We start from the raw sequence: 22,469 nt of genomic DNA, 5'->3' as shown, positions 1-22,469 counted from the left end.
CTTGTGTCAAGTAGACATAAAATTAGCCAGCACCCCCACCCCCACCCCCAGTTAATCTTTCCAGGAAATACCCTTATAGACTTACTCAAGCCTGTCTCTTAGTTGATTCCAATGCCAATGCAGCTGATTCGGAAGATTAACCATCACAGTGACTTCATGATTCAATCAGTGCTTACTATTTTGAAAATCCTAGGTATGATGGTTTGAATGAAAATGTTCTCCATGGGCTCAGATAGTTGAATACTTAGTCCCCAGTTGGTGGCACTGTTTGGGTAGGTTTAAGAGGTGTGGTCTTGCTGGAGGAGGTGTCTCACTGGGGTTGTTTTGACATTTGAAGATTTGCTGCTCCAGTCACTGAGCCCGCCTGTTGCTATGCTCCCCCACAATGATGGTCATGGACCATTATCCCATTGTCCACAGTGATGGTCATGGACCATTATCCCATTGTCCACAGTGATGGTCATGGACCATTATCCCATTGTCCACAGTGATGGTCATGGACCATTATCCCATTGTCCACAGTGATGGTCATGGACCATTATCCCATTGTCCACAGTGATGGTCATGGACCATTATCCCATTGTCCACAGTGATGGTCATGGACCATTATCCCATTGTCCACAGTGATGGTCATGGACCATTATCCCTCTGGAACCTAAGCCTAAATAAACCCTTATTTCTAGAAGTTGCCTTCGTCATGGTGGGTTTTTTTTTTTTTTTTTTTTTTTTTTTGGTTTTTTGAGACAGGGTTTCTCTGTGTAGCTTTGTGCCTTTCCTGGAACTCACTTTGTAGACCAGGCTGGCCTCGAACTCACGGAGATCCACCTGGCTCTGCCTCCCGAGTGCTGGGATTAAAGGCGTGCGCCACCACCGCCCGGCTCGTCATGGTGTTTTATTACAATAAGAAAGCAACCAATGTAGTGAGCCTTGGAGAAATTTACTTGCTCCATGTTTTAAAAATGAAACAATGAAGTGTAAATAATAGCACATTTGTTTATAACATAGTTTACTAAAAAGTTTAAGCTGATTGTTGGGACCACTCAAAACAAGAAGATCCATTTCAAAATAAAATATCAGTGCTGAGAACATGGCTGGGGTACTGCCAACCCCCCCGCCAGCAAAAAGCAAAAACCAAACACCTCTCCCAGAAAACAAAGCAAACACAGATCTTGCCTCAAATAAACAGTTTATTCTGGAACCACATAGGTGTGATCATGCCTGGGAACACTGACTCAAATTACCCAAGATTCCATATTTCAACATGGTATCAGTTTCATAAAGTTTTTATAGTAATAGAACAAAGACAGTCATAAATCCAAGTCCCCACCCCCCCCCCTTTTTTTTCTAGACAAGGTCTCATGGTGTGGTTCTGGCTGGCTTGTAACTCATAGAGATCCACCTGCTTCTGCCTCTTGAATGCTGGAATTAAAGGCTTGAGCCAGCATTCATTTTTTCCCCCACAGCAATCTTAAGCTCCATAAAATCCAGCTGTAGTCTTAAGCTGGGGGTGGTGGCAAATGTCTTTAAGCCCAGCACATAGGAGGCAGAGGCAGCAAGACCTTTGTGAGGTCAGTTTGAGGTCAGCCAGGGCCACATTAGTGAGTTTTTCGAGACAGGGTTTTTCTGTGTTGCCCTGGCTGTCCGGGACCCAGGCTGGGATCTGCCTCCTATGTACTGTGATCACACCATGTGCATACACCACCAAGCATGGCTTACACACAGTAGTCCTTAATTTTATTTTATGTATGTTTTCCTAAGTGCATGTATGTGTATTACACGTGCACAGGTAGGCACAGAAGCCAAATCTCCATGGAAATGGATTTACAGATGGTTGTGACGTATCCAATATGGATTGTGAGAACCAAACACAGGTCTTCTACAAGAGGAGAAAGTGGTCATAACTGCTGAACCACCTCTCCAGTCACTCAAGGCATTTTAAAAATACACTGGGAGAAACGTTTGCTTGCTGGATGGTGTTAATGAAGATCTTTAATCTCGGCGCTTGGGAGGCAGAGGCTGGAGGATCTCTGTGAGTTTGAGGCTAGCCTGGTCTATAGAGCAAGTTCCAGACAGCCAGGACTACACAGAGAAACCCTGTCTCAAAAAACCAACCCAGGGGTTGGGGATTTAGCTCAGTGGTAGAGTGCTTGCCTAGCAAGTGCAAGGCCCTGGGTTCGGTCCTCAGCTCCGGGGGAAAGGGGGGAAGGGGGAACAACCCAACCCAACCCAACTGAACCATCTGCTTCACAGCTTAAAGGAGAGCAGTAAAGTCTGCTACAGGTCTCAGGGGTTACCTGCGCAGTCCCAGCTTCTGGGTCAGTAGAAGCTAAGGATCTGTTTGTACAGCTCAAAAGGATTTACATTAGGTTACACACAGAGATAGGCAATAAATTGTTGTTCAGGGGCTAAGACAGCAAGGAAATTTGGCTCAGGGCCTGTTTATTTCTACTTTCCACAGTTGAAATTCTGGTCAGTCAATCCATCTTATAGAATGTTTAATGCAGGTGTGGCTCCTTTTTTCTTCTTCTGGGGACTTTAGTTAACATTGTACAAGATCTTCAATGGAGATGGGTGATCAGATATTGCTTTTGCTGACCCAGTATTCATTCTGCAGTCCCCAGATCAAGGAGTAATTTCCACTTGTGTTAGTTAATATTTTATTTATTATGTAATATTGTGGTGCACACCTTTAATCCCAGCACTTAGGAGGCAGAGGCAGGCAGATCTCTGCATGAGGCCAGCTTCTGTGAGTTCAAGAAAACCCTGTCTTGAAGCTCACTAAACCCCACCCCAATTTTTTTTTTTACTATTATTTTTATATGACTTAAGCTAATGTGGTGAGTCCTTTGATTGGTGTAGACAAAGTAACTGAAAATCTTCTGGAAGCAGTGCACCACTTTGTTGTGGAGTATTACTTTAACAACATAAAGGAGTTATGTTTGCTTATGCTGCATTTAATTATGTAAAGATGTGTTGCTGTTTCACTTGCTTGCCTAAGGTACCTGATTGGTCTAATAAAAACCTGAACGGCCAATAGCTAGGAAGGAGAGGGATAGTCAGGGCTAGCAGGCAGAGAGAATACATAGGAGGGAAATCGAGGCTCCAGAGAGAAGAGGACGAGGGAGAAAGAGAGGGAGACATTTGGGGCCAGAAGCCAGGCAGCTGCCAGCCAGCCAGCCATGGAATAGAACACACAGAAAGAAAAGTAAAAAGGCCCCAAGACAAAATATAGATGAAAAGAAACAGGACAGCTTAAGTTAAAAGCGCTAGTGAGACAAGCATAAGATAAGACCATACATTCATAACTAATATTAAGTCTCCATGTCATGATTTGGGAGCTAGTTGGTGGACCAAAAGAAAGCCTGCTACACCACTCTAGATGCCATTAAGAAATTGTGGGATTCTTGGGAGGAGCTAAAACTATTATTATGAGAATTTGGAAGATGTTAATTCTAGTCTTCATGTGTCAGTTTGAGGTTTCAAAACTTCAATGTAGTCAGTAAACGCTGATGTGGTCAAGTAGCAGGGGAGCTAGCAGTGGAGTCTAGGATTGGACAGAATTTCTACTAATAGATTAGCAAAGAAAGGGGTTTCTTTCTTTAAAATTAATTTATACTTTTTGCCTCCCATAAGCACATAGGGAGTGGCACTATTAGTAGATGTGACCTTGTTGGAGGAAGTGTGCCACTGTGGGGGTGGGCTTTGAGGTCTCATATATGTTCAAGATATGCCCAGTGTCTCAGACCACTTCCTGCTGCTTGTGGGACAAGATGTAGGAGACTCAGCTCCTTCTCCAGCACCATCTCTGCCTGCTCGTCACCATGTTGCACCATGATAATGGACTAAACTTGAGAACGTAAGACACCCCAATCGAATGTTTTTCCTTTGTAAGAGTTGTCATGGTGTCTCTTTACAACAATAGAAACCCTAACCAAGACATCACTATCATAAAGGTGGGTTTCTCAGGGCAAGTTTCATTCATTGTAGTCTGGATGTGCTGAACCCTACGATTTCTCCCAATGTAGAAAATTTGACTATATAAGTTGTGGCAGTGGGGACTGCATTTGTACTGTCCCTTACAAAAAATAAAATACTTTTAAAATTACATTTAAGTATTATTTTTTGGGGGTGGGGTGGGGGAAACGGGCACATCCACATGCCATGGTACACATGTGGCAGTCGGAGGACAACTCACAGGCATCAGTTCTCCTCTTCTACCATGTGGGACATGGGGATCAAACTCAGGCCATCAGGCTTGGTGGCATGAACCTTTACCTGCTGAACCACCTCACTATCTGTTGTTTAGCAGTTTCTTCCGTGATTTGATTTCAAATGGGGCAGTTCATTCAGACACAGGATGTTTACAGGGAGCTGAAACAATAAGATGGAGGTGAAACTCCATCCTGCAGGGAAGTTTATTAATCTCAGGAAGGAAACAACTCAAATAGCCTCAGGAAGTCCCTTAAACCAGTAAGATTCACTAGGCTCCTCCCTCCCCAAATGTGTAGATAAGCAGCAGAGACTACTGAGAGACATTCTTAGACAAGACAAGCTGCCTAGAACAGAGGTTCTCAGCTTGTGGGTTGAGACCATCTGAGACACCTCTCAGTAGCAAAATTACAGTTATGAAGTAGCAACAAAAATTAATGTTTGGTTGGGGATTCCTTCTTCCTTTTATTTTTTATTTTTAGCCTGGTGTGATCGGACACGGGACGGTCTGGGAATTGAATCCAGGTCCTCTGGAACATCAGTCAGTGCTCTTAACCGCTGAGCCATTTCTCTCCTCTCATGGTTGGGGATTCCTAAGACCACTGGAAATATGTATTTTCTGAGGGTCACAACCCACAGGTTGAGAAATGCTGGCCTAGGAGAATCCCAGACAAGGAACATTGCTTAGAAGAAGCAGAGACCGGCCAAGCTGCCTGGAAGACATTTAGAACAACTGAACTACCTGGAAAGGACATTCTCCAAGCTGTTGAGTGGCCTACAGTCTCTGCAGTGTGCCCCAGGCTTCCAGCTTTTGTGAACTGTCTCCCATGGTGGGGTGGGATTTTGGTAATATAGCTCTCTTTGAGTTATTTCTGGTCCTGTAAATAACTCTAATTAAATTCTGATGTTCATCAACTTGGACTTTGGTGGTATCCTTATTTTGTTCTGCCATTGTTCCTCATCTGGTGAGTAGACATTTGTTCATGTCTGTCCCCAGGAATAGTCACACAACATCATCCCAGAAAGCAGTTTCTTAAAATGGATTCTGTTTCTGGTGAAGATGCTAAAAACACTACCAAAATGACAACTAAGGATTCAGAATATTAGATAATCTGTTGTCAGTGCTTTCCTTGGTCATTGTGATCAAATACAGGACAAGAGGCAAATTAACGGAGGTAAGGTTTATTTGGGGCACATCTTGGCACGCAAGGCATGGTAGTGGGAGTCACTCTTGGCTGCAGCAGAAGTATGAGGCTACTGGCTCAGGTCTAAGCAGATCAGGAAGCAGACACGACAGGAAGCAGGGCTGGGCTATAAATATGAAGGCTTGCTCCACCCCCTCAACCAGCACTTCCTCTAGCTAAGCCCTGCCTTCTAAATGTTCTGTAACATCTCAAAACAGCATACTAGCTGGGGACCGAGTGCTCAAACATCTGAACTTGTGGGGAGCATTTTACACCCAAAACTCAGTACTTGCTAAAGCAGCAGCAAGGTTCTACTGTGAGCAAAATGCTATCAGAGAGTATCGCATGTTACAGGATGGGGAGGTGGCTCTGTGGGTAAAGTGCTTGCTGTGAAAACACGAGGACCTGGGTTTGGATACCCGCATATAACACTGAGTCCAACCCAGAATTCCAGGTAAGGACTTCCAGACCCATTCTGCCTACTCACCTGCCTAACAGCCACACGAAGCGCACTGTGCTGCCCAGTGTGCATAGAGTTTAACACAGATCTCCATTCCACCCATCTGCCTACTAACCATGATGCTCCATTACTGTATGAAAGATGACCTGGTACTCCAGGTGTAGATCCCCAGAGCCGGTTTGCTACCATACCTACATCAAGATACCTCGGGACCATGTGACATGTTGTGTGTCTGACCCAAGATAAAGACTCCAGTGTGGTCTCTACTCAACCCACCCCCCGTTGGAGGAAGTTGTGGCATCTTGTGCCCCACAACCAAAGAGCACTGCCCACTTCAAATGTGACCCCACCCCCTGCCACCCAAAGACCACCTGCAGAAGCCAGCAAGCCCTCTACAGACTTGATGATCAGCAGTACGAACCTTATAAGCCTACAGAAGGGGGCTGGAGAGATGGCTCAGCAGTTAAGAGCACTGGCTGTTCTTCCAGAGGACCAAGGTTCAAGTTCCAGCACCCACGTAGTGGCTCACAACCATCTATAACTCCAGTTCCAAGGGATCTGACACCCTCTTCTGGCCTCCTCTGGTCTTTCCAGGCACTAGGCATGCACAGAGACTTACATGCATGCAAAACACCCATATATATGGAAGAACATGAGATATTCTTTTACTAATAACAGTTCTCACTATAAAGCACACACAAAAAAATTAGATTTGGCATCTTCTGAAAACTTGATCCTTCTGACTCTCTTCATGCCTCTAGAGCAGCATTACAAAAATGATCTGAAAGGTTGGGATGTAGCTTGGTTAACAGAGACCCAGTCCTGGATGTGAGCCACAGCACCACCACATGTAGTGGTGTACACCTGTTATCTGCCTGGGAGGTGGGGACTAGAAGACCAGGAATTGAAGGCCATTCTTAGTTACATAGAGGCCAGTCTTAGCTACACAATACCCTTCCTTAAAAAAACAAACAAACAAATGCAGGGCAGTGGAGGCACACGCCTTTAATCTCATCACTCAGGAGGCAGAGGCAGGAGGATCTCTGTGAGTTTGAGGCCAGCCAGGTCTACAAAGTGAATTCCAGGAAAGCCAAGGTTGTTACTAGAGAAACCCTATCTCAAAACAAAACAAAAAACCCAAAACCAAACCAAAACAAATAACCAAACAAATAAAAAGAGATACATTTATAAAACAAAAATTACTGGAAAAGGGGAATTAAAAAAACAGCCAAGAGCCAGGCATGGTTGTGCACTCCTTTAATCCCAGCACTGGGGAGGCAGAGGCAGGTGGATCTCTGTTTGAGGCCAGCTTAGTCTACAGAGTTCCAGGACAGCCAAAGAAACTGTCTAGAAAAACCAAAAAGCCATGCAACAATACAGCTCTGGATGGTACATTTACAGATATTAATCTGCGTTCCATGCTTGTAAATGCTTACTCTTTTTTAAATGTCTTGGCTCGTAACCAAGCGAAGGGTCTGCAGACTGACACTAACTAATGAATTAGACTTTTGGTGGCATTGTTCTAGAATAATCAAAGCTAAACTGAACCTCATAAAGTCAAAACAATGGTAGGAAGCATTGGTCTTAGTCAGGAGTCACCGGATGGCCACCTAGTGGCCTCTTTCTAGCCTTAAACATAATGCTGGCCCCCAAACCACTCATGGGTCAGTGTTTCTAGGGTCAAATTCACAATCCTTTAGCTTAGCATTCAAGGCTTTCTGGCCTAGTCTCAAACTTTTTTTGGTAGTGCTATGGATACTCAGGGCTTTGCTAACAGCAGGCAGGCACTCTATTGCTCAGCTATATTCTCAGCCTTCAGAACAACTTTTCTTCCTTCTTTTTTTTTTTTTTTTTGAGATAGGGCCTATCTACATAGTCCTGGCTGTCCTGGAATTCACAATGTAGACTAGGCTGTCCTGAAACTTGAAGAGATCCGACTGCCTCTGCCTCTCAAGTGTTACGATTATCCAACTGAAATCTGCTTAACGGAGAAATTTATTTTTAAGACTTTAACTTCAGCGAACAGTTAAAAGAAGCATGGCTTAATGTCTTAGACCAAGTGGACAGGTAAATCAACTTTTTAACAGTACATCTGATGAAATCAGGTATTGAGACATGCTTTAAATATAACTCACACACTAGATTTCAAATAGTGAGAAAATGAATGTAAAACACTAAATTAGCTGGGTGTTGGTGGCCCACGCCTTTAATCCTAACGCTCGGGAGGCAGAGCCAGATAGACCTCTGTGAGTTCGAGGCCAGCCTGGCCTACATATCGAGATCCAGGACAGGCACCAAAACTACAGAGAAACTGTCTCGAAAAACAAACAAACAAAATTAAACTCTATTTTATATCACATATAATACTGGCATTATCTTTAAATAAGACATTAATTTCACATTTTTAATGCAACTACTACAAAATTATACGTAGCTTATCTTTCTACCTGATGTTGGTAGCTTAGGCAACCATACTCAAAGCTTAGATACCGCTATTGATTCTTCTTTCCCTCACTCCACACTTAATGACTTAATGTCTCTTAGCAGGATCCATCTGCTTTCTCCATCTCTACCGCCATGGCCACGCCACTCCATTCCCTTCGGCTATCAATGACCTCATCTTCCCAAAGTGGCAGTTATTTCCCACCATCCCTCCTTTCTGACCTCCCATCCCACCAATTTCACAAACTGCCCTAACTTCTTCGCAGTCAGGGCCTAGCTCAGATCAAACCGCAGGTGAGCCCACCTCTGACCCAGTGCCAGTACTTAGTCCGCTTTCTCACTTGGAGAACTACTTTATCCAGTTACAAGTCGCCTGCTCCCCCTCCCCGCCCCTTTTCCATTGTGAAACTATTATGGGACATTATCTCTCTTTGTTTTAAATCTTTAGTCTTCCCTTCATGCTCTTTGTTGCTACTTTTATCTTTTCTAGCACACAGAACAGTGTCAGGCAGAGTGGGCGCTCCAACAAAGTGCTGAATGAATACAGCTCACTGTTGATTAGACAGGCTCAGCTTTACGTGGTCAAAGAGGCGTCGCCTTTCCCAGCACACACTCCTCTCTGCTTCTACTCCCAGTGAACACATTACCATCCTTCAGGCACTCCTCTGACACACTTGACAGTCACCTTTGACATCTCTTTCAGACAGTCTCTCATCCAGTCAAGCAAATTCTCCAAATTCTCAACAAGCAGTTGTGATTTTTCTTCATTTCTACTTGTGACTACCTCAACCCAAGGCATTATGGCCTTCCAAATTACTATTTCTCATGCCTTGGACATTTTTTGCTGAATAGTTACATGACCAGTCAAAAACATCAATTCATTCATTCATTCATTCATTCACAGGACACTTGAGGCTGTCACTAACCCTCTACAGGTACATCTCTGGGAATGCTTAGAATGATGTCTTTTTTACTTTGCTTGTCTCTTAAACCTTTGCATTATTGTTCCTTTGGCTGGAGGGCCTTCACCAATTCCCTTACTAACGTGAATTTGATTCTTCCTTCCCACGTTAGTGTGTGTGTGAGATCTCCCTCCAAAATCACCCCAAATCCGGCAGCTTTTCTGCCATTGCAATCACTGATGATGGATACTCGTTTATAACCTATAGCACAATGAAGGCAAGACTTCTGCGGCAATCATTAACTAAATATTTACTCCAAATGTTATGGGAAGGTGTGACTATTTAAAAAAAAACATAACAGCTGGAGATATTGGCCAAACCTTTAATCCCTCCAACTGGGAGGCAGAGGCAGGTGGATCTTTGTTGAGTTTGAGCTCAGCCAGGTCAACATTTTGAGTTCTAGGACAGCCAGAGCTTTTACACAGTGAGGCTTTGTCTCAAAAGAAAAACAAAACAAAAACTACAAAAAACCCAAAACAATAAAGTATTAAATCAAAAGAAAAAAAAAACTATTGCCCCCCACATAGTGCTTGCTATGCTTTATTAGTTAAGTCACACTGACTACAAACTTTCACCATGTTAGTAAAAAGGGCAAGTGGAGACACAATGATTACGTATTTGAGGGCACGGACGGACGGACGGACACACACACAGAACAATTTGGATCTCATTTAAGCCTTTTTGCTCTTAGGATAAATTGCCGGAGGTGTTTCAGATATTCCCATTCCTAGATGCCGGATGCCTAAAGTTCCACGGGTAGCGAACTTCCCTGGTGAACATACCAAAGCGTAACTTTGGAAATCTCGTGTAAGTTAAAATTTATGAGGCTTTTTCTTCACAAAATCACCATCTCCCAATAAATTTTTGGTACATTCAAAATGAAACTCAACGCCGGGCGAAGTAGCGCACGACTTTAATGTCAGCAATCCGGAGGCAGAGGCAGGGGGATCTCTGTTGAGTTCGAGGCCACCCTGGTATACAAATTGAGTTCTAGGACAGCCAAGGCTGTTACAGAGAAACTCTGTCTCGAGGAAAAAAAAAAAAATCTTGATATTGCAGGCACGGAGAAAAGACAAACAAACAAACAGCCGGGCGGTGGTGGCGCACGCCTTTAATCCCAGCACTCGGGAGGCAGAGCCAGGTGGATCTCTGTGAGTTCGAGGCCAGCCTGGTCTACAGATCGAGATCCATGACAGGCACTTAAAACAACACAGAGAAACCCTGTCTCGAAAAGCCAAAACAAAAAAACCACCCAACAAAAACCGCAGAATCATCCTCATCACACACGACCAGTTTACGCCAGGTGAAGAGGACACATCTTTTGTTCCTGCACTGACACCTCACACAGCGACTCCGGGTCTACCTTCCACTTAAAGGTAAATCCTAGGTTCCTAGTGGCCCTTCCGCCTGCCGGGAACCTGCTACGATACCCCACGGGCAAGTTTAACCTCCAAACGTCCCGCAGTCCCCGCGTTTCACGTGCCACGCCGGGGAGAAAGGACGCTTAGCACACGCACCCCAGTTCCCACACATGCCGCCCCACGGCTCGGCGCGAACACCCGGCCGCGCACATGGCCACCGCAGCGCTCACCCCCGCTGCCGCGCAGGCGCCGGGCGAGCCGGGACTTGCGGTCGCCCAGTGGATCATTCCGCCGCAGCCTTTGTGTGGCCGAAGGCTAGAAATGGCTTATTTCCTTTCTCCCTGTTTAAAGTCAAAACCAGACCCCTTCGTCCCTTTCTCCCGCCGGGACGGGGCCGGGGGAGGGTAGCGGCAGGCCTGCTCCCGGGGGCAGTGGGGCGGAAACCGGCGCGGGCTGGCGAGGCCGCCGCAGGCATGCTGGGAGCTCGCCCGCCGTGTCCCTCCGCGCCGACGGGGACTTTTCGGTGGGGATTTTGGGCGCCGACCAGACGCGGCATTTTCGGAAAATAGCGCCCTGTGCAGCGAAGCGCTCTGTGTGTGGCGGGGCCGCGTCAGCCCTGCCGGCTCTGAGGCGCCGCGGTCCCCGCACCTCCTCCCGCTGCTCCCCCGCCGCCGCTCCCGAAGCTTTTCCAGGTCAGTGCGGGTCTGTGTAGGGCCCTGTTACCACCGGATGTGGAAGTTGATCTCTTCGCTGGTAAAAAATAATTCCACTTCCCCCGGAACCCAGATCATCCCCGCGATTTCCTGTTTATTGCATTAAGGCGCCGGGTTTCCGGGGCTCCCGGCCCCGCTCGTTTGGCGGGGGTCGGCGGGGTCGGCCTGGGTGTCCGCGCCGCCGCCGCCGCGCTTTGTCCGCCCGGCGCTTGGCTTCTGGGAGGGGCGGCAGACATGGTGGCGGCCGCCGCCCCCTCCTCGGTCGGGCGCCGCGGCCTCCTGCGGTCCCCACGGGCCGGGGCTGCGGTGGGGTGGCAATGGCCGTGGGGGTCCGGGCCCGTGGGGCGGGCGGCTGGAGAGGCGGCGCGGCCCCCGCCCGCTCCTTTGTCTCGGCGGCCTGAACGCCGGGTCGGGCCGGGCCGGGCCGACGACAAGCGGGAAGGCCGGGCCGGGCCGCGCCGCCGCGCCGGGGCCCACGGGGCCGGGAGCGCTCGGGTTCTCGGCGGGAGCAGCCGGCCCGGGGCAGGGTAGACGGGAGAGCCCTGAAGGGACGGAGCCTGCCAGTCTCCGTGGTGGAGACTTTTGCCCCGGAGACTTGGCCTGCGGCGGAACCCACGCGAGCGCGGGTGCGGGAAAAGAAGCCGCGAGTTTCGTCGGGTCATCTCGTGTCTAGGCGCAGATCGGTGTTGAGGGTGCTCTTGGGAACCTCTCTCCCGCTGGGTTGAAGCCGCGTGCCTCGCTTCAAGTGTGCATCTCCAAAATGAAAGCTAAGGGAAGGAATGGCACGGGCCTAATTGCGGTGTCTTCCCTTGAAGCTTTTGCTTTCAAGCCCGCTTGGACTGTGTCTGAGCAGACACATCTGTTTAAAGCAGGGGCGAGACCACAGAACTTCCGAAAGGGAGCTTCATAACGTGGAAATAATTTTAAGTTCTTTCTCCAGACACTGGTTTGCTGTCCATTCAGGCAAGTTACTTTCTGAAGTGTTAAAACGTTGGGGTACTTGTCCTTGTGAAATAGTTGCCATTCCAGAATTTAAAACGCACCGAATTTATTATTATGCGGAAGATAGCTTTATCGCACAGAGATTCGTCCAGGTTAGTTTAATTTAACTGATAGATTTTTGACTTAGGCCTTCAGACTCTGACTTTGAATTTTAAGGAACCCGATAACTATTATCCCTTTATTTTTCTTATTTTGTGAAAAGTCGAATTCATATGTAACTCATGATTTAGGCAAGAGTCAACGTTCTTTTGCATTTTTGCAAATCGTTCTAGAGCCTAAACAGAAAACAGATTCTTGTATCTATTTTTTGCATGCAGTCTTGTGATATCACACCACATAACCACTGGAAAGCACTGTACACATTGTGCTTTTATTCTTTTTCCAAAATATGACATCCTACCCTGTTTCTCACCATGTAAGTACAATCAGGATATTGTACAAGACAAACTTTAAAAAATATATGAATGAGAAGAATGATTCCTGTATTTTGGGAGAGAGGGCTCTAACTTTTTACAAGATGGGAATTTTAGATACCTAATCATTACAGATTATAATTTGCCAATGGTCTTGAAGTCTCAGGAACATTTGGAAATAGGCAAAGTGACAAGACATTTTAAAGTTCCAGTTCGTGTTTAATGGTGTACACAGATAATAAAGCAGTTTTATGAGCACAGTAGATATGCTTGTAAAGACCTGGGTATATGTCTTTTTCAAGAGGACACTTTGAAAGCACGGTAGAGTTCCATACTTTGGTTGAAAGTGAGGCCTTTGCTTAAACAAAGCATAAGTAGTATGCATATATACTGTGCATATGTAAGCTCTTAGCTCCCTCTGAGTCAGTCTGGGTTTCCTAGGTGTGGGTGATTAATGTGTAAAATTTCAAGATGAGTTTGGGCTTACTGGTTTTGAACGGAAGCTGAGTTTCCAGTGGTTTCTTGTGACCTCTAGTCTGAATCTGTCAGTTGGCCTTTCTCTGCTGTTCCATCAACAGGAAGCATCTGGCCATTCTTCATGTAATTGTCAGAAAGTGCCAGGTGCATTTTTAATGTGTGCTATTCATATAAAAAAAGATTGGATCTTAGTTAATTTTATTTGATTTTGGTTGTTTTTTCCCCCTCCTCCCCTGGCATTTAAAAAACCTTTAAGTATCTCTTCAGGTAACAGTTAAGGCAAACATAACATACTCAAAATATGTCACATGAAATTTTAAGTCAGAAATTCATTTTTGAGGGAGCTAGAGTTTCTTTCAAGTTGCCTAGTGCCTGTAAATGCACTAATGGGGTCCAACCCTCATTTCACTGAGAGACATTAGAGACTCTCATCATGTGCTTGAACATCTAGGAACTTGTTTATGGATCAACAAATAAGACAGTTTGACACCTTTAAAGCTGGGCGGTGGTGGCGCACGCCTTTAATTCCAGCACTTGGGAGGCAGAGCCAGGCAGATCTCTGTGAGTTCGAGGCCAGCCTGGTCTACAGAGTGAGTTCGAAGAAAGGCACTAAAACTACACAGAGAAACCCTGTCTCAAAAAACAAAAACAAAAAAGATATTTTGACATCTGTATACGATATGTAATGATCTAGCATTTCTGTCTCCTAAACTTTGTGTGTGTATATATTGGGACCCTTTCAATTCCTCTGCTTAGTTTATAAAATAATAATTGTAAACTCTCTTCACTTGAAGTCAGGTAGCGTTCTAGTGACCCCAACCATGGCTTTACAACTAATAATTATGTTTCTATAGCATTAATGGCTCAACTTTGGGTCAGTGGTAATTAGCAGTTTACTTTTCTGAAGATATTTGTTCCTTTATCCCTATAAAAGATACATTTAGTGTCAGAAGAAATTAGAGTTAAGACCTGTTTCCTCAGAACTCAGCACTGTAGTGTTATTCAGAAAGGTTAGTGCATCTATATTTGCTCTGCTTATGTTTATGACATGGAAGTAGAGAAAGTAATTTCTCCAAAGATAAATCTTGTAATAAAGCTGTGAAGAGTTCCAGTTGAAGCATTGTTGATAACAAGAGATGTTCCTGACTCTTCCGTGTGCCTTAGTTGTCTTCTTTGTACAGTAGGGATCTGCATTCTAGCACCTACCATGGTGAGAGGAACTGTTAAATGAGTTGGTGCACATATAAAGTGGTGGAATCTCAACCTTTCTAATGCCCTGACCCTTTGATACAGTTCCTCAGGTGGTGACCCCTAACCATAAGATTTTTATTGTTACTTCAGAACAGTAACTTTGTTACCGTCATTGTAATGTAAATGTCTGTTTTCTGATGGTCTTAGGTGACCCTGTGAAAGGGTCAGTTGACCCCAAAGGGGTCGTGACCCCAGGTTGAGAGCCATAGCCTTAGTTACTAGATCGGTAAGTTTTACTAGGTATTTTTTTTACAGTCTCAGTTTAACCTCAATTTGCCCCAAACTTACTATGTAGTCCAGCTGGCCTTGGACTTGGCATAAGCACTTGCTTCATCCTCTCAGATGCTGGGATTACAGGGATGAGCCACCATGCCCAACCTAGTGTGCATAGTTATCGTGGGGTCTTGGCCCCACTATTCAGAACCCTTGCAATCAATAATCTTGGAGTGTGTGTGCGTGTGCGTGTGCGTGTGCGTGTGCGTGTGCGTGTGCGTGTGCGTGTGTGTGTGTGTGCGCGCCCCCCCAAAATAATGTTATATAACCTTTGGAAGGAGTCCAGTACAGTATCTCCTTTCAAACATGTCTATTTTAGCTGGAAATTACTAACTGGCTTGCTGTCAGATTTGGTAAGATTGCTTTGCATTTTATTCATTCATTCGTTCATTTATTTATTTGCTTTGTATGGGTGCAAGAGGGCCATGGCACTTGAAGATTACAATTTGGGACATTTTGGGAGCCATTTCACTCCTTTTACCACATGGGGCCTCGGATTAAATTTAGAACTAGCTTGGTGGCAGAGATCTTTGCCCTGGGGCTGGAGAGATGTCTGAGAGCACTCACTGTTCATTCAGAACATTCAAGATCAGTTCCCAGCACCCTTGTCAGGTAGCTCACAACTGCTTGTAAGTCCAGTTCTAGGGGACCTGACCCAACTCTTCCAAACACTTGTGGGATACATAACATCTTATTCCTGTGCATCACACACATTAGAAAAGACCCTTTACCTACTGAGTCAACTCACTAGCCACTGTGATTCTACTTTTTTAAATTAGGCTAAATACACTGATACTGTAATTTTATTATACAATGCAGTATCTTTTTCTAGAAGAATCTTGACTGTTTATTAAAGTTAGTTGTATCAATCTCATTACACTAGAGAGGTAGGCTACTGCTGATCTGGTAATATAGTAGTGATTCTTTAAAACAAGTGAGTGGGGGCGCGTACCATGATACTGCTTTCTAACATAGCTCCCACCCATTTGGTAGATGTAGAGAAGTGGTTATCAAAGCCATACAATTATACTAGACTTAAGTTTCTTTCATGATGAAAAATTACCTGCTGGCACATGGTGGCACACGCCTTTAATCCAAAAAGGCAGAGATCTCTTGAGTTCAGGAACAGCCTGGTCTACAAAGCACGTTCCAGGACAGTCAGGGCTACACAGAAAACCTTATCTCAGTGTCCCCTTTCCTCAAAACAAAACAAGACTATTGGAACATAGCTACTTTGCTGTATCTCCCCTGTGTCTATAACACTTATATCCAAACAGAAAACATTGTTGTATAAATGATATAAAAGTTTTCCTTTATATTCAAAATGGTTTATGTGAAGTCTTTGACTTTTTCCCATGTGACTGATCACTCTCTATTTCATCCTTTTTTTTTTTTTTCCTTTCGAGACAGGGTTTCTCTGTAGCTTTGCATCTTTCCTGGATCTCGCTCTGTAGACCAGGCTGGCCTCGAACTCACAAAGATCCACCTGGCTCTGCCTCCCGAGTGCTGGGATTAAAGGTGTGCGCCACCACCGCCTGCCTTATTTCATATTTTCTATTCATAGGGAACCCCACTGTCTTTCCCTTAATATTGTGGTCTGAATGTGTCCCGAAATTCTTGTTGAGGATACTAGATGATGAATGTAAATCCCTTATGTGTGAGATTAGTGCCCTTAAGAAGAGAACTGCAGGCAGCCAGTTTGTCCTTTCTGTGTGGTGGTGCACACCTTAAATCCTAGCGCTCAGGAGGCAGAGGCAGGTGAATCTCCGAGAGTTTGAGGCCAGCCTGGTCTACATAGAGAGTTTCAGGACAGCCATTGCTACACAGAGAAATCCTGTCTGGAAAAACAAACAACAACAACAACAACAAGAATGCTGTTGACCCATACTACTGTGATCTTGGACTTTGTCCTCTGGGACTGAGAGAGATAGAGTTCCCTTGTTTGCAAACCACCTAGTTGGGAGTAGCTTGTTTGTGTCGCTCAGACTGAGACACCTTTGTCCAGTGCATTTTGACATTAGTCACTTTCCTATTCACTGTGCTCCTTTTATCAGAACTTCCCAGCACTGCTTGCTTTAGTTTGACCTCAAGTCTTAGCACATGTGAGGTCTAATGGTTAGGATCTTGACCACTTTAAATTGATGATGAACAATTTCAGTAGTCACATACTAGCTACTTGGGAATAATTTTGTTAACCTCATGTTTTTGTTTTCTTCTGATTTCTTCTATACCTCTTTAACTCGCAGTTGATACAGTTGACTTCTGCAGAGTTTAAGCTTGTACATTGTTTATTGTCACTACGGTGAATTTCAGTTCTGCCATTTTGTAGACTCTATGAAAGAGGAATCTTGTATTTTCAGGAACTAGCTGTCATGTGTGACTTTCTCTTTCTGGTTACACCATTATCAGTAAAGGTTTATTCCCCCTGCTTTCAAATATGCAAACATAAAATGGGAGAAGAAAATAAATTTCAGAATTTATTCCAGTGTCTGCCTCATTCCTTTATTTCATTACTGTTTAGGGCCCAGGTACGATTTTTGCTCGAGGTTCTTTTATTTACTTCCCTAACTTACTGTAACACTGGATATCATATTCAGACTGCTTAAGTGAACTTCTTTTTGTCAGTAATAATGGACTTTATCTTGATTATATGGAGCTAATACAGATAAATTGCTTGACATTATTTAGGAACATTTTAGATTTATATTATGTGTATGAGTGTTTTGTCTTCATGTATGTATGTGCATCACTTGTATGCCTGGTTCCTGCAGAAATCAGAAGAGGGCATCACGTCCCTGGAATTGGAGTTATGGATGGCTGTGTACCATCATGAGGGTGCTAGTAATCGAACTCCTGCCTTTTGCAAGAGCAAGTGCTCCTGACTGCTGAGCCATTACTGCAGCTTCCTGTTGCTTGATTTCATAAAGGCGCTTGTGTACTTCTCTTTATTTAATATTCTGTTCTTAAGCCCTTATGATTATTGTCTTTGTGTTTTGTGATTCTCTTACCAATGTCATCATTCCTGCCAATGATAAGATCCTCTCCTCCCCCTCTTTTTTTTTTTTTTTTCCCCTTTTCAGATGGCTGTTTTATATGCTGCTGGTGTCTGAGAGTGCTCATGGTTTAGTGGAAAGGGAAAGAATTTTCATCACCTGTAGACTTATTACTTCCTAGCCTCCTATCAGTCCCCAGTTTTTCTCTTCCTATCTTGAAGTTGTCTATGATATGTGCTTTTCCTTTATTATATCCACCAAGCAGTAGTTTTCTTAGATTCTCCTTCCTTGAATTCATCCTGCATATAGCTGCCAGAATAATTTCCTCGAAACTTCCAAATCCCATGCTCCTAATCTAAAAGCTTAAGGTCAGAACTTGACTGTCCTTTGTCCTCTCCACTGTGCTGTTGACCTTTGCATTCACCACTGTGCCAAGCAACATGACTTGAACCTGTGCTGAATAAATGTTTGAGTAGATCAACCCTTTGACTAACCCCCAATAGTCTTCAGTAGTTTACAGGCTAAAGTCAACTTTCTGATGCTCAGACTTTTTCATACTACATACTGCTTCTTTGACCTTACTCATGAAACTTCTCTTTCTTTGTTGATAATGTTCTTCCCCTTTCTTCCCTTTTAAAACTTAGTCAGATGCTTATCCCATACTAGACTGTCTTCAGCTCTCACAGTATAATGAGTAAGACAAAACAAAACTAGCAGCTGCCTTTTGAGTGAAGAATGTAGTAAACAGTTTCTGGTGTTGGGTGGTAGGTAATGAGTGAAATAGAAAGGAATAAAGCTAGGCAAGGGGAGAGATGGTGTGCTGTGGCTGCCACTTGAATGAAGTGGTCAGAGGAACTCAATACCTGGGTGTCAGAGTGAGGGAACATGTTCTGGATTGAGCAACCCAAGATCCTAACGAGGGAGCATGCTTAGCTTGTTAGAAGATGCACTGAGACCTATCTTTGAACCTATATCGAAACAATCAAAGTAGTTTTTAAGTTTTTTTTAAACTTTGATGGGCCTCATGTATCAAAGCAGGTACTATTGAGTTACATTTTCAGTCCCCAGATACCTTAATAGTAGCCCACAGTAGGAAGTATATATATATTACACACAGTGGTCATATATACTTATTACTTTGTTTTTGTGCATATGTGCACATGTAACTTATATGCTCAGATTTTAAAAGAATAGTGGTTCTAACTCATAGAATGATGTGTCATGGATCATGGTCTTGAAAGTAATTGAAATCTGGTAGTACCTGCTTCTCTTAGTTATGGTTTCTGTTGTTGTGAAGAAACCCCATGACCACAACAATTCTTATATGGGTCGGCTTACAGAGGTTTAGTCCATTATCATGGCGGGAATCTTGGCAGCATGCTGGCAGACATGCTGGAGAGGTAGCTGAGAGTTCTGCATCTGGATCTGCAAGCAGCAGGAAGAGATGGTGAGCCACTGGGCCTAACTTGAGCTTCTGAAACCTCAAAGCCTACTCTAGTGACACATTTCCTCCCACAAGGCCACACTTACTCCAACAAAGTGACATGTCCTAATCCTTTCAGAAAATGCTACTCCCTATGAGCCCGTGGGGACTATTTTCATACAGGTCACCATACTGAAGTTTTTTTTTTTTTTAAAGTCTGAACTATATAGGCTGTTTTTCGTTATAATCCATATATTATTTTCATTGCTAGCAACACATTTTTTAAGATTAACACACTGCACATACAGAGTACAGAGGTGTGACAATCACTGCATTGACACATGGCCTTCTACATACATTTCTTTGTCTTGGGAATATCCAAGATCAGCCCTGCTAGCTGTTTTTAAGTATTCATTTAGTTGTTATAAATCAGTTCTTCTGTGCTAGAGAACATGAAAATTCATTCCTTCTCTCCATTGGAACTTTACCCCCAACCATCCTCTCTATTGCTTCCTGCAACCTTCCCAGGCTTTTGTTACCACTGTCTCATTCTTAGAGATCATACTGAACTTCTATACGTAAATAACAGTGTCTTTCTGTGCTTGAGGTCTTAACATAGGTAATCATGTTAATGCACATGACAGTTTCATTATTTTTCATGATGAAATACTCCATTTATAGACCACATTTCTTTCTTTATCCTTGGTGGGCCATTTATAGACCACATTTCTTTCTTTATCCTTGGTGGGCATCTAAGTTGATTCCATATCTTGGCTGCCCTGAATAAATAATACAATAAACTGAGTGCAGCTATCTCTTTGGCATGCTGCTATGATTTCTTTTAGGATGTCAATCCAGTAGTTGGATTGATTGATCACATGACAGTTCTCTTTAGTTTTTGAGGAATCTCCCACTATTGCTATTTATAATCCTGCCAGCAGGGAGTGTTTCTCTTTAGTCTTGTTAGAACTTATTTATTTATTGAAATAGCTTTTTTAATTAGGTTGAAATGGTCTTTCATTTTGATTCTGGTCTTTGGTTTTTATTTTGAGACAAGGTCCCACTTTATCTCTGACTGGTCTGGAACTTGCTTCTTGGAATAGGCTGTCCTTGAACTCTGAGATCCACCTGTCTCTGCCTTGTGAGTACTCAAATTAAAGGTGTGTGCCACCATGCCCAGTCTTCATTGTTTTTGATTAGCAATTTCTTTAAAGGTTAGTGGTGCTGAATGATTTCTTTTTCTATATAATTTTTTTTTGGTGTGTGTGTGTGTGGCATAATCATGCTGAATTTTATTTTATAACATAGATGTGTACATTGGCGAGGTGGGTTTGACTGAATGCTTTTCTAAGTGGTACTTTACTTAGTCTCGTACCAATGTCTAACCTTTTTCTGCTAGCATAGACATAAAATATTATTACACTTTAATTCATAATCTCTAGTCAGCATTTTTGTTTAAAAGCTCAATTAGAAAGATACAAGTAGCTCTAAGGGGGGCATCTGTTATGATGAAAAATTCTCTTGCTGTCCTGAAAATCCAAAAGAAAAAAAAGCGGTAAAATAAGGCAGGAGGTGGTGGCACAGGCTTTTAATCCCAGCATTCACAGGCAGAGGCAGGCGGATCTCTGAGTTCTAGGCCAGCCTGGTCTACAAAGCAAGTTCCAGGATAGTTAGGGCTACATAAAGAAACCCTGTCTCAAAACAAAAACAAAAGTGGTAAAAGATATAATAATTTTAAAATATGAAGGGATTTGTTCTAGTTCTTATATTAATTGCTGATTTGTACCTGGATTCAAGTGTAGGGTATTTTAAATTACTAAAACTTTAAATTGTGGAAAATCTAAAGTTATAATAAGTCATTTTTAGGATAGTTTCTGTGTTTGTTACAAAGATAAAGAATGACAATTTCCTTCCTTGTTTATCTTGATTTTTTTCCCCTCTTAAACACTATGCATATTTTAACTTGTTATTAAACTCTTAATAAATATTATGTACATGGTAGTGGTTAAGTTTTTAATCATTTTTAGTTTCTAAATTTTCAAAGTATTTTAAAAATTAAGCATACAAAAATGACTAAAAGATTTTATTTTATATATGTGTGTGTGCCTGAGTGTATGTATGTGCACTCCGTGTCTGCAGGTGTTTGTGGATTCCAGAAGAGGGCATCATATCCCCTAGAACTGGAGTTAGCAGGTGCTTGTGAGCCATCCAGTGTGAGTGCTGTGAACTGAACCCGGGTCTTCTGCAAAAGCAGCAAGTGCTTGTAACTGCTGAGCCATCTCCAGTCCCATTTTATATCATTTTTTGGTGGTGGTTATTTAAAAAGGAAGATTGATTTTTATTTTTAAATTTGTTTGTGAGTGTAAGATGTCTAAGACATTGGATCCCTTGGAGCTGGAGTTAAAGACAGTTGTAGCTGCCCAACACGGGTGCTGGGAACCAAATTTGGGTCCACTGGAAGAGCAATACGTAATCTTAACTGCAGAGTTATCTCTAGCCTCCATATTTCTGTTTCTGAGAAATATCTGTTAGCATCATCTGCCAATTTTTCTATGAGATAATCAATACAATCTTTCATGTAAAGCATTTTTGGCTAAGATTGTGACTTTTTAGTGTGTAAAAACAATATATATATATATATATATAATTGGTTTTTCGAGACAGGGTTTCTCTGTGTAGCTTTGCACCTTTCCTGGAACTCGCTTTGGAGACCAGGCTTGCCTTGAACTCACAGAGATCCGCCTGCCTCTGCCTCCTGAGTGCTGGGATTAAAGGCGTGCGCCACCACCACCTGGCTTATTTTGTTTTTTTTTTTTTGAGACAGGATCTCTTGTTGTTGTTATTTTTAATATTCTGGGTTTTTTAAAAATTTTTTCATTTTTTCATTTTTAATTTTTTTGAGACAGGATCTCTCCATAGAGCCCTGGCTGTCCTGGAACTCCCTGTGTAGACCAGACTGGTCTTGAACTCACAGAAATCCACCTGCCTCTGCCTCCCAAGTGCTGGGATTAAAGGCATGTGCCACCATGTCTGGCTCTGAGCAGAAAATTCCTTAGACCTTTTTTTTTTTTTTACCAGAGTTGGAAACTAGTTGGGTGGGGTCTTGGCCTGAGGTCACTACTCCTTTTGTTCAGATCAGGCTCGTTTTAATCTCCTATTTTGGTCAGCACAAGCACATTGAATTTCCTGATGCTCTTTGTCTTTTCAAATTGTACATTTTTGTGTTTCTTTTTGTTCTTGTTGCTCCTTTTCATTGTGAACCCGAATAAGAGTGATTACCAATAACCATGCCATATAGCCAACAAT

The 22,469-nt window shown here is 43.3% G+C and overlaps 1 protein-coding gene across 6 annotated transcripts in view; it reads left to right on the top strand.

The window, feature by feature from the left end:
- The first annotated feature begins 1,229 nt into the window (after positions 1-1,229).
- Positions 1,230-22,469, top strand: part of Gabpb1 (GA binding protein transcription factor subunit beta 1) — a 63,159-nt gene continuing 41,919 nt past the window's right edge. Inside the window, exon 1 of one of the 6 annotated variants that reach the window (XM_052722768.1) lies at positions 1,230-11,310. Coding sequence is in view for 4 of the 6 variants with exons in the window: in XM_052722771.1 (XP_052578731.1) it covers positions 11,348-11,371 (24 nt within the window). In the remaining 2 variants the exon portion in view is untranslated. Of the gene's footprint in view, positions 11,311-11,331; positions 11,372-11,885; positions 12,295-22,469 lie in introns of those variants that run through there. The other 5 variants (XM_052722771.1, XM_052722767.1, XM_052722770.1 and 2 more) reach the window with 5 other exon arrangements.

The sequence above is a fragment of the Peromyscus californicus genome, unplaced genomic scaffold (genome assembly GCF_007827085.1).
Source record: "Peromyscus californicus insignis strain IS unplaced genomic scaffold, ASM782708v3 Scaffold_7__1_contigs__length_154581171, whole genome shotgun sequence".
NCBI classification, from domain to species: Eukaryota; Metazoa; Chordata; class Mammalia; order Rodentia; family Cricetidae; genus Peromyscus; species Peromyscus californicus.
The sequence above is the reverse complement of the archived record's forward strand: the minus strand, read 5'-3'. Positions and strand labels throughout refer to the sequence as shown.